Source organism: Heterodontus francisci, chromosome 17, assembly GCF_036365525.1.
Source record: "Heterodontus francisci isolate sHetFra1 chromosome 17, sHetFra1.hap1, whole genome shotgun sequence".
NCBI lineage: Eukaryota > Metazoa > Chordata > Chondrichthyes > Heterodontiformes > Heterodontidae > Heterodontus > Heterodontus francisci.
Window position 1 is genome coordinate 67,358,688 of NC_090387.1, and position 12,507 is coordinate 67,371,194.

The 12,507-nt window shown below is 42.4% G+C and overlaps 1 protein-coding gene across 1 annotated transcript in view; it reads right to left on the reverse strand.

Moving 5' to 3' along the window:
- Nucleotides 1–9,435: 9,435 nt before the first annotated feature.
- tgm2l (transglutaminase 2, like) overlaps nt 9,436–12,507 on the reverse strand; it is a 30,144-nt gene continuing 27,072 nt past the window's right edge. Inside the window, exon 13 of the mRNA XM_068049927.1 lies at nt 9,436–11,337. Within this exon, the coding sequence (XP_067906028.1) occupies nt 11,187–11,337 (151 nt within the window). The 3' untranslated portion in view covers nt 9,436–11,186. The remainder of the gene's footprint in view (nt 11,338–12,507) is intronic.

The window sequence follows — 12,507 nt, forward strand, 5'->3', positions numbered from 1 at the left end:
CACATCACCATTTTAAAGCTACCTGCAGCAAAATCAATCACAGCAATATCACAGAACACAATATCCCTCACCCACCTGCCTCGAGTGCAGAGAATGCACTTTATGCCTCACTTTGTGCTTAAACAAACCACAGATTAAATTTGCTAACAAAATCCGTGATAGCTTGCAAAACATTATACTGAGGCAAACTGTAGTTACTGGCTTGTCACTGAATAGAAAAGGGAGCAGTTATTCGATCAGTCCTGTAGATCAATAGCCAGTTCATACACCGTTGCAATGATTTGTATCTCAACAGCTACATGGGGCCAGCTGAAGATATTCTTTGTTACTTTTAAATAACTGCTGAAACATTTTGGCTCTTGGTGTGGTTAATAAGGTTCTAGTTCTTTGGGGCCTGGTGTACCAAACAGCAAGCCTGTGGCTATTTAAATCATGCTTCTTCAGAGGTTGTTGATAGGAGCTGCTCTGTGACTTTCTCTTGGTTTGCCTTTTCTGAGTTACCATTGAATGCTTCATGATCAAACAAACCCACAATGGCTCAAAAGACATGATTAACGTATTGCTCATTTCCTGACTATTAGGGTTGTGACCTCCATCTCTCTCACCCAGTACAAAACAATGAATAATTCACAATGTTGCTTCAACACTGACATTAGAGGCAAGGTAAGCGAGGCAGCATTAGTGCTGCTCGAGGCAGTGTATCACCAAAAGAGATAGAGCTATCTACTGGTCCTGACAGTAATGCATTGTCAACAGCAACATAAATGATTGCCGTTGTAGGCAGACATGTTTTCTGCCACAACCATTTGGCGGAATGCCTCATCACCAGAACTTTCAAACAAGCACCAAGATGTAGCTTGGCTGGTGGTGAGAAGAGCCCTCCCCATCAGATCCTTCCTGCATGCCCAAAGTCTCGCCCTCTCCGCGCAATGCCCCCGCGGTGGCTATGGTGGGGAAGAGACGGTCGCCCACCTCCTCCTGGAATGTGTCTTTGCAAAGCAGGTGTGGAAAGAGATGCAGTGGTTTTTGTCGAGGTTCATCCCAAGCAGCTCTGTAACACAGGAGTCTGTGCTCTACGGGCTGTTCCCAGGGACGCACACCGAGACAAACATCAACTGCTGCTGGAGGACTATCAATTCGGTGAAAGACGCCCTTTGGTCTGCCCGAAACTTGCTGGTCTTCCAGCGCAAAGAGTTGTCCACCACCGAATGTTGCAGACTGGCACATTCCAAGGTCCAGGACTACGTGCTGAGGGACGCACTAAAGCTTGGGGCAGCCGCAGAAAAGGCTCAATGGGGAAAGTCCACTGTGTAAGGTCCCCCCACCAAGCTGAACTGAGGGGCTGGATCCATGGGAAACCCCTCGAACTGTAACGGGAGAATTTTCATTTGCTGTAAAATGTAAAAATGTAATTGGCATGACAAATGTGAAATGGAAGGGTTGTGAGGCAACTCATGATTGTAATGAAGCAAACGGACCTCCTTTGCACTGTTTGTATTTTTTGACTTGGTGCTGTTTGAAACTGGTAATGTAATTTTTACAGATTTTTATGAATAAAGTATATTTTGGAAATTTAAAAAAAATGTTTTCTGCCACAACTGATGATCGGGGCTCTGAATCCTGGGACACACAGGCCAGTGAAGTGATTTAATTCTTGCTGCACAGAGGAAAATCTATTGCATAAATGCCCCAGTACCAAAGGCATTGAAACTTTCCTCAGAACAGTGGTTTTGCAGGCCATCTCCAATGGAACTGTTTAATAAAATGATTGTAAACTTGACTGAATTTGAAAGTAACAAATTCTCATAGTAACCCTTAATGTCTGGATTGAGCTGGGGAAAGGTGGACTGCAGTAAAATCTACAACATGCTGCACTTGGACTTACAAAAGACATTTGATAAAGTTCCACATGAAAGGCAATTGGTTAAATTTGAAGCAAGCGGGAAGTCAGGGTAAATCTTGGGAATGGATAAGAAACTGGTTGAAAGGTAGAAAACAACTAGCGCTTATTGAAATTGGAGAGAGACACTAAATAGCATACTCTAGGGATCAGTGCTAGGTTCTCTCCTGTTTCCAATTTACATCAATAACTTGGATTCAATGGAAATTGATTACATTTGAGGATGATATCAAATTCGGAAGAACAGTAGAATCAAAGGAGACAGCTCAGAAATTACAATTAGCTCAATAAAATGTATAAGTGGGAAGAACAATTGCAGATGACATTTAATGCAGTGCAAACATTACACAAAGAAAGGAAAAACCAGTGACACACATCTAAGAATGGTGCTGAAATAGTTAAGGGATGAAGTTGAAACAGACCAAGAAGTCTTAATAGAATCAACATGTCCAGCCAATGACAGCAGCAATTGACATAGCCAAATCAATATCAAGCAAGTCAGGGGAAGTCATGATCAAACTGTATAGTGCTTTGTTCAGACCACAGCTTGAGTACTGTGTCCAGCTCTGGGCACCAGCACACAAAGGAGATGTTGAAGGACTGGAGGCAGTGCTGAGAAGCAGCATGAGATTGGTTCCTCATATCAGAAGTCTGAGATATGAGGAAAGATTGGAGAAACCTGGGCTTTGCAGCTTTCAACATGTCTGAGAAATGATCATATAGAAGTATACAAGATAGCTCTCAGTATGGAAAAAGCTAATCCAGAAAATTCATTTGAAGTGAATTGTGTAAGGTAAGGGGACATAGGTTCAAAATTGAGGATAATACTAGGAAGTTTTGATCGCACAAAGAGCGACCCATATATGCAATGCATTTCCCAATAACTACAGTACTAGGGTCCTACCAAATTCACGGTCAAATTTTACATATTCCACAGTAACGGCATTTTAAGAATTGAGAATTTCCTGATTTCACACATTTAAATTGTAAATTTCACGGTGTTTCAAAAAACTATGAAAATTATCTATTTAAAACAAAAAAAAAGACAAAGGAGGTTTCTGGTTTCAAATGGCATTTATTCTATACTCAATACTGTAAAAAGCTGACTACAAGCAGGTCATATTCTTTACTCATTGAAGTCAGTGGTTGAATGTGAGCATGGAGCAACTTGTAACTGTATCTTTCTTCATTCCCTGTCTCTGTGCTGTGAACACAGCTCTCTCCGCATCCACAGAGTTTGTTGGAACTGTCAGACTGCTCCGCGCTAGCCTTGCAAGGTGGGCGATTCTGCATTCCGGAGAGTTCCAAAACTGCAGCACAGGCAAGGTACAATCTGCTCTTTTGCAATGCTTTTATAACCAGGAATCTTCAGCCTACAGTTCTTGTCAAAGCCAGGAATTACATCAAATGAGTTTAAATTCACCATCAACAGGTACATTTGTGGAGGGTCAAAGATACGCACAGGTTTTGAGAATGCCACAGAAGGTTGTTGAAATTTCTGAGCCATTTTTTCTTCACCTCTTGACTCTTCCCCATAGCAGTAATATTGGCTTCCAAATTCTTTCACTCAATGTGCTGCAGTAATGGTTGTGGTCATTTTTGATTTGCTCATTCTGGCATTCTCACTTATCTGTTAATACTGGAGACTGCTTCTCTCAAACCTACACCGGAAGACCTATCTCATCTACCAATCAGCAAGTTGAGCCCTGTGTCAATCAATAAAATACACTATATTTGCAACATGTCCAGCAATCAGCGAGGTGAGTCTTGTTTCCATCAGTAATATGTGTGAACCTCACAAATGGCCCATTTCACAGAGGATCTGTGATTTCACGGCCCATGCAGCATTTATCACGGCCATGAATTTGGTAGGGCTCAACTGATAACCATTGTTACCAACCACCCACTCTTTGTACGGACATCACATTTCTAGCCCCCATTTGCACTTTGTTTGGAGTCTGAAAAACACCCGATTCCGAATCAGCTCAAGTTGTCCCATAATGTAACATGCGCCACCTCTTCTGCACATATGCAACCTTTGAGGGATGTGCAGATATGTGACTCATGATCCACTATGAGACAACTTAAGCTGTCCCAAAACCAGCTGTTTCTTGGTAGTATGACCAGCTATTTTGTGAAAAGACAAGTGAGTCAGAGTACATTTGGTTTACACACAAGAATCTCAACACTGCTTCAGTGTGCATATCAAATTGCTCACATCCACAAAATGATTCATGTTACGGATAATTGTGAGGCAACTTTATATGTGAAAGTAATTAAAAGATTCATTTTCAGTGTAGCTTGGATGTCTAATTGCATAGCAGTGTAAGTGATAAAAGCACAGTCAGTACTTTATCACATTTTAATTGTGAAAATAACTTCATACTTAGGGCAGCTCATAAGCTGTTTGTTTTGTGCTTGCTTGATATTGACACCACCGCAAATGGCTTCAACATCTCCAAATGAGTGTTCATCTGCAAATAATCTGGAGAAGAGCTTTTGGAATTTACCAGAAACTCTATTGTAATTAATGAGGCATTTCTCACGAGTGGCAGTAATTCATTAAATGTTGATTTTCTGTCAAAAGGAATTATAAATTGCCATTCTGAATGGATTTAAATTGTTGTTGGACATTGCAACAAGCTATTATACAAACTAACTATTAAACTTTTAAATTGGTTGCCAAAAAGTTTATGTACCTTATATGAACAGAAGGATTAACTGAATTTTGAAGCTTGTGTTTATGTTATAATGTAATTATTTTCTGTCACATAATAGAGGTAGCAGCATTTGTTGAAGCTTTTTCTGACTCATCATAATGAATTGAATTACCATGTAAAGGAAAATACTGTGTGTATATATATCCAGAAAAATTTCCCAAATTAAAAGATGGAATCTTTAGAAACCACTTTAAGTTCTTTAATTCATTTATTTTTATTATTTATTCTTAGAATATGGGCATCACTGGCAAGGCAGTCATTTGTTGCCCATATCTAGTTGTCTTGGGTTTAATACAATGAAGTGACTTGCTAGGCCACTTCAAAGGGCAGGTATGAGTCACAACATTTGTGTACGCCTGGAGACACATATAGGCAAGACCAGATAATGTGCCTAAAGGACAGAGAATTTATTGGAATTTTATGACAATTCAAGAGCTTGGTGATCATATTTTACTGATACCAGCTGTTAACTTCCAAATTTTTCTTTTAAGCTGCAGTCGAATTCTCAAATAGCCATGGTGGAGTTTGAGCTGGTGCTCTCCAAATTATTACTCCAGTAACATAACCACTATGTTATTGAACCTGGTGTTGGATGTTTTCTCGGTCTTCTTTTGTGCATTTGAAGACCTTAGAGGAAAAATTTATAAGTGTAACCATTATGAAGTGACAATCAAACAAAATCTTTTTTATTTAAATTTAAGAACTGTGATTCTACAGGATGAAAATGTTTAAAGTTATTGGTGTTTCAGGGCAGAGGCCATTAGTAACAAGTGATGCAGCCCATTTTATTGGTGCTACAAGTGCCATTTTGTCTCCAAAATGCTGTCCACACACATATTTCTGGTGCTAGCTGTGCTGGATGCTATTTTGGTGAGGGCATTAGCAGGCATACAGGGAGTATCCACTGGAGTGGGCTGACTGTGATATTAATCAACTTGTAAAGCTGCTTTGATGCCAGCGCTGACAATTTGGAGCTCAACACTCCAGCCAAAGCCACCTTTAAACACACACACAGCAGCAGCAAAGTCTGCTGACCAGCACTATATAAAAGGAATCATCAGCTACTTTCAGATTACTTGCCGATTGACTTCTACGGGCTGTTGCTGCAATTGTAGAAGTATTTGGTGGTTTCTAGAGCATGACAGCCCCCCACTTTACTTTCATTTTCAGTCATTTTTAGTTATTTTTTCTTCCTTTTTTTTTTTGGCATTCCTTTTTACATTTTTTACAATCTTTTTTTGTATTTATTTCAGTTCATCTCAGTTTGTTCAGTTTGCTCACCCACTGTTTTTTTTCAGGTTGCTTTTCTTCAGGTTTGCACTTGCTGATGTTCAATATTCAGTATATTCACACCTAATCTGTACTAATGCTTTGTCTTTCAACACACCATTAACATATTGTTTGCCTTTGCTCCGTGACCTTTTGGTCAGCTATGTGGCCTGGTCCAATCTGCACCTTCTCCTTTGTTATCTCTTGCCCAACCCCCACCTCACTTGTTTATAATCTGTGACTTTTCTAATATTTGTCAGTTCCGAAGAAGGGTCACTGACCCGAAACGTTAACTCTGCTTCTCTTTCCACAGATGCTGCCAGACCTGCTGAGTGAATCCAGCATTTCTTGTTTTTGTTGGTGGTTTCTAGAGTTGTTTAAAGTTGCTAAAGTCTACAGGGAGTGGTATGGCACTGGAAGAAGGACTTTGTCTTGACTTCAAGTATTCTGCACAAACCACTTGTTCCCAAACATGGGTGCAGTAGTTTGCCTTCCCTCTGGTCTACAGCATGACAGGAAGATGCGACACAAAACAGGACAAACTGCTGGAAGAGGGAGGAGGAGAGTGGCAAGGGGTGGGGTTAGTTGAACAGGTCCCAGTAGGAGACTATATCTGCCCAGGATGTTCAGGGAGCAATTCTCCTACCTGAACCTCTGTGAGGAACAGATGTCCTCGTCACATTACTTATGGCACGGTGTCACGATGAACAATCCATTTAATAAGTATTTTCATGATAAGGCTTTCGTATTTGGTGCTTGTATTGGTCACATTTAGTTAAGAAGTCAGCTTATTATGAAAACATTACAAGAAAATTTGATTCATGCTTGAATAATTAAAGCTTCCCATTCTATTGAGAAACAATACTAATAACAAAATATGAAAGGAAAACATTTGCAGGACTACGGGGAAAGGTTGGGAGTGGGACTAGCTAAATTACGCTTGCAGAGCTGACATGGATTTGACAGGCTGAATGGCCTCCTTATATGCTGTAACCATTCTATGATTCTATGTCTATGGCTATATAGCCAATGTTGTTCCTTTGTTTAAGAAGGGTAGCAAGGATAATCCAGGAAATTATAGGCCGGTGAGCCTTACGTCAGTGGTAGGGAAATTATTAGAGAGGATTCTTCGGGACAGGATTTACTCCCATTTGGAAACAAACAAACTTACTAGCGAGAGACAGCATGGTTTTGTGAAGGGGAGGCCGTGTCTCACTAATTTGATTGAGTTTTTTGAGGAAGTGACAAAGATGATTGATGAAGGAAGGGCAGTGGAATTTATCTATATGGACTTCAGTAAAGCCTTTGACAAGGTCCCTCATGGCAGACTGGTACAAAAGGTGAAGTCACACGTGATCAGAGGTGAGCTGGCAAGATGGATACAGAACTGGCTCGGTCACAGAAGACAGAGGGAAGCTGTGGAAGGGTGCTATTCTGAATGGAGGGATGTGACTAGTGGTGTTCCGCAGGGATCAGTGCTGGGACCTTTGCTGTTTGTAGTATATATAAATGATTTGGAGGAAAGTGTAGCTGGTCTGATTAGTAAGTTTGCGGACGACACAAAGGTTGGTGGAGTTGCGGATAGTGATGAGGATTGTCAGAGGATACAGCAGGATATAATCGATTGGAGACTTGGGCGGAGAAATGGCAGATGGAGTTTAATCCGGACAAATGTGAGGTAATGCATTTTGGAAGATCTAATGCAGGTGGGAAGTATACAGTAAATGGCAGAACCCTTAGGAATATTGACAGGCAGAGAGATCTGGGCATACAGGTCCACAGGTCACTGAAAGTGGCAACACAGGTGGATAAGGTAGTCAAGAAGGCATACGGCATGCTTGCCTTCATCAGTCGGGGCATAGAGTATAAAAATTGGCAAGTCATGCCGCAGCTGTACAGAACTTTAGTTAGGCCACACTTAGAATATTGCGTGCAATTCTGGTTGTCACACTACCAGAAGGACGTGGAGACTTTGGAGAGGGTACAGAGGAGGTTTACCAGTATGTTGCCTGGTCTGGAGGGCATTAGCTATGAGGAGAGGATGGATAAACTCGGATTGTTTTCACTGGAACGACAGAGGTGGAGGGGCGACATGATAGAGGTTTACAAAGTTATGAGCGGCATGGACAGAGTGGATAGTCAGAAGCTTTTTCCCAGGGTGGAAGAGTCAGTTACTAGGGGACATAGGTTTAAGGTGCGAGGGGAAAGTTTAGAGGGGATGTGCGAGGCAAGTTCTTTACACAGAGGGTGGTGAGTGCCTGGAACTTGCTGCCGGGGGAGGTGGTGGAAGCAGGTACGATAGGGACGTTTAAGAGGCATCTTGACAAATACATGAATAGGATGGGAATAGAGGGATACGGACCCTGGAAGTGCAGAACGTTTTAGTTTAAGCAGGCATCAAGATCGGCGCAGGCTTGGAGAGCCGAATGGCCTGTTCCTGTGCTGTACTGTTCTTTGTTCTTTGTTTCTGTTATATTCACAAAAACTTTTAACATGGGAGTGAGACTTGGCTCATCAGTAACATTCTCACCCCTGAGTCAGAGACTGTGGGTTTGACTCCACTCCAGACAGCAAGCAGAGACACAGGTTCAGGTCTCAGAATACTGGGCTGCATCCACTGGGTTACTTGCCTCTCAGGGGAGCAGAGTAGCATCGCATCTAGACAATTATCCTGCTAGGAAGTTGTTGGTGAGACTAATGGCCTGTCCACTTAAAATGTCTTTGTTACAGCAACAACCCAGGCCATGAGTTGCCAGATGTAAAAGCAATGGAAGAAATAGGTTGCCACTAGGAACAGAAGAGAAAGAATAATAAGGTCTTTTAATATGAAGTATTTTGATTGTTTTTGGATAAAAGATGCAAAAATGACAGAACTGCTCAACTCCACACCCCACAAGGCTTCTTATTACAGCAACTGTAAACCAACGACACTCTTTACCCCCAACCCCCAGTTGGGCCTTTGCCAGTTCTCCTCTAGGTTGTTGGATGGGGTGTGAGTTTGGGGAGACCTGTCAGCACAGGCAGATCTCCCATCACCTAATCAGCACATGTGACCATAGAGCCTCTTCTCTCCTGGCTTAAGGAGAAAGCAAGAAAACAAATAAAAAAGGAAAACATCCTTATTGGAGCAAAACACGACCACAGAAATAAAATCTTTATCTACTTTTCCATTAATATGCACAAACAGGTTTCTTTATAAAGAGGAACCTGATAATTATTAACTCTTAGCTTCTTCATTCACATGCTTACATATCTTTCCCAAGATTCACAAGGGAAGGAAAGTCCAAAACTGTCACAGTTGAACTCGTTACTTAACTAACATTCATCAAAATTTAAATAAAAACAGTAAGTACTGGAAATATTCAGCAGATCTGGCAGCATCTGTGGAAAGAGAAGCAGGGTTAACGATTCAGGTCAGTGACCCTTCATCCATTCTGATGAAAGGTCACGGACCTGAAACGTTAACTCTGCTTCTCCCTCTCCACTGATGTTGCCAGACCTGCTGAATATTTCCAGTACTTTCTGTTTTTATTTCAGATTTCCAGCATCTGCAATATTTTGCTTTTACTTATCAAACTTTGTTACTCTGTAACAGGTTGCAGCCTGTCCTTGGCCTTGATGATGTGTAGTGACTTTCCACTCTCTACCCAAGAGAATCAGACTCAAAAATGTCAGAAGGAAGCTTATTATCTGCTTTTACTACTCTTTACATCAATGCTCTTTGGTAGCTTTAAGTAAACACAATTATATAATAATTCGGGACCAAATGAATAGTCACATGGACAAATGTGAGTTAATTAAGGAAAGGCAGCATGGATTCATTAAGGGAACAACATGTTTAACTAACTTGTTGGAGTTTTATGAAGAGGTAACAGAGAGGGTTGATGAGGGCAATGCTGTTGCTGTGGTGTACATGGACTTTTAAAAGGCATTTGATAAAGTGCCACACAACAGACTCGTGAGCAAAGTTATAGCTCATGGAATATATGGGACAGTAGCAACATGGATACAAAATTGGCTGAGTGACGAAATAAAGAGTAGTGGTTAATGGATGTTTTTAGGACTAGAGGAAGGTTTATAGTGGAGTCCCCCAAGGATCCGTGTTGGGACCCTTGCTCTTCCTGATGTATATTAAAGACCTAGACCTTGGTGTACAGGGCACAATTTCAAAAATTATGGATGATATGAAACTTGGAACAATTGTGAACTGTGGGGAGGATAGTGTAGAACTTCAAAAGGACATAGTCAAGTTGGTGGAATGGGCAGACAAGTGGTAGATGAAGTTCAATGCAGAGAAATGTGAAGTGATTAATTTTGGTAGGAAGAACATGGGGAGACAATATAACATAAAGGGTACAATTCTAAAGGGGGCGCAGGAGCAGGGGGATCTGGGTGCATATGTGCATAAGTCATTGAAGGTGGCAGGGCAGGTTGAGAGAGCAGTTAATAAAGCAGACAGTATCCTGGGCTTTATTAATAGGGGCACAGAGTACAAGAGCAAGGAAGCTATGTTGAACTTCTATAAGACACCAGTTCGGCCTCAGCTGGAGTAACGTGTCCAGTTCTGGGCACTGCACTTTAGGAAAGATGTGAGGGCATTGGAAAACATACAGAAAAGATTCACAAGAATGGTCCAGGGATGACAAACTTCAGGTATGAAGACAGATTGGGGAATTTGGGACTGTTTTCCTTGAAGAAAAGGCTGAGAGGTGATTTGAGAGAGGCATTCAAAATCATGAGGGGTCTGGACAGAGCGAATAGGAAAAAACTGTTCCCACTCGTGAAAGGATCGAGAATGAGAGGGCACAGATTTAAACTGATTGGCAAAAGCACAAGGGATATGAGGAAAAACTTCTTCATGCAGCAAGAGGTTAGGATCTGGAATGTACTGCCTGAGAGTGTGGTGCAGGCAGGTTCAATTGAGGCATTCAGACTGTTATCTGAAAAGGAAGAATGTGCAGGATTAAGGGGAGAAGGCGGGGGAATGACATTAGGTGAATTGCTCATTTGGAAAGCTGGTGCAGACACAATGGGCTGAATGGCCTCCTTCTGCACTGTAACAATAGTGTGATTCTGTGATATGCATGTGGCGTGGTAACTGTTTTGTGCCTTAATACAATAAAGCCAGCGCACTGTTGGGTAGCCAAGTACTAGTGACTATAGTAAATATCCTTCCAGTACAAAATATACTATCAACATATGAATTCAGCAACCAAATGTTCTATTGCACTAAATCAAGATTCCTAGCCGATTCCTCTATGGATTAAAATACTTAATAAAATACCAGCGATCGTTTGCTAAGCCCGCCTGACAATAATGTTGGTGGAACCTTTAACATCGCGGAGTCTGTTGCTGTCGAAATCCACCATCAGTTTCCGTAAACCAGTCTTGCTTGGTGTGAAGGATACATTCACCACAACGTCTTGTCCAGGATGGATTGCTGCAGTACTTTATTTATTTAGGAAAAAAATCAGAAACACAAGAAATGTAAAAGGGGTTTCTTCTAATATGTGGTGCTATTAGAATTAAAATCATGTAGGATAACCAAATAGACCACATCTGATCCGCAAAGATTTATATATGTGAGAGTGCAGGAAGGGGCGGCACAGTGGCGCAGTGGTTAGCACCGCAGCCTCACAGCTCCAGGGACCCAGGTTCGATTCCGGGTACTGCCTGTGTGGAGTTTGCAAGTTCTCCCTGTGTCTGCGTGGGTTTTCTCCGGGTGCTCCGGTTTCCTCCCACAAGCCAAAAGACTTGCAGGTTGATAGGTAAATTGGCCATTATAAATTGTCACTAGTATAGGTAGGTGGTAGGGAAATATAGGGACAGGTGGGGATGTTTGGTACGAATATGGGATTAGCGTAGGATTAGTATAAATGGGTGGTTGATGTTCGGCACAGACTCGGTGGGCCGAAGGGCCTGTTTCAGTGCTGTATCTCTAATCTAATCTAAACCCATGCAACCCTGTGCAGAACTTCCTGCAATTATCATTACATTGGAAACATGCAGTTTTCATCCAAAATGTGTAGCAGGAAATAGTGAGAATAATAACCCACAGAGCAAGTGGCCTCTCTCCAAACTCCTTTTGAAAGTCTATGGGCAGTATTTTATGCTCACCCCCATGGTGAGTTTGGAGGCAGGAAGGGCATTTAATTGGGCAGGATGGGGACCCCGCCATCTTCCCGCCTCCACCCTGATTAAGTCCGTGGCAGGAAGGCCTGTGGACGGCCTTCCCACCCCACTGCCAATTGAGGCCCTTAAGGGGCAATTAATGCCCAATTAAGGGCCTCTTCCCACCGCCACTGGTATTCACCGAGCGGCAGGCAGGCAGGGCTGTCGCCACGCGGGGAGCACGACTTGCAAACCCGTGCTGGATCTCCCAGGGGAGTTCCATCGTTCAAAGACACTATGTGCCTGATTGAATGGCCCGGCATTGGGAAGTGGGGGCCCGCCGAGAGCCACTCTCCTGCCCTTGCTGCCGACTCCCCCTAAACACCCCCGCCCTCGTGACCCCCACTTACCTTTAGCTTGGGTCGTTCCACAATCCTGAGCCTCCATTTGGCAGCAGCCATCGCCTCCCCAGTGACGCTACCGAGCAGAAGAGCTACAAGCCTCCGA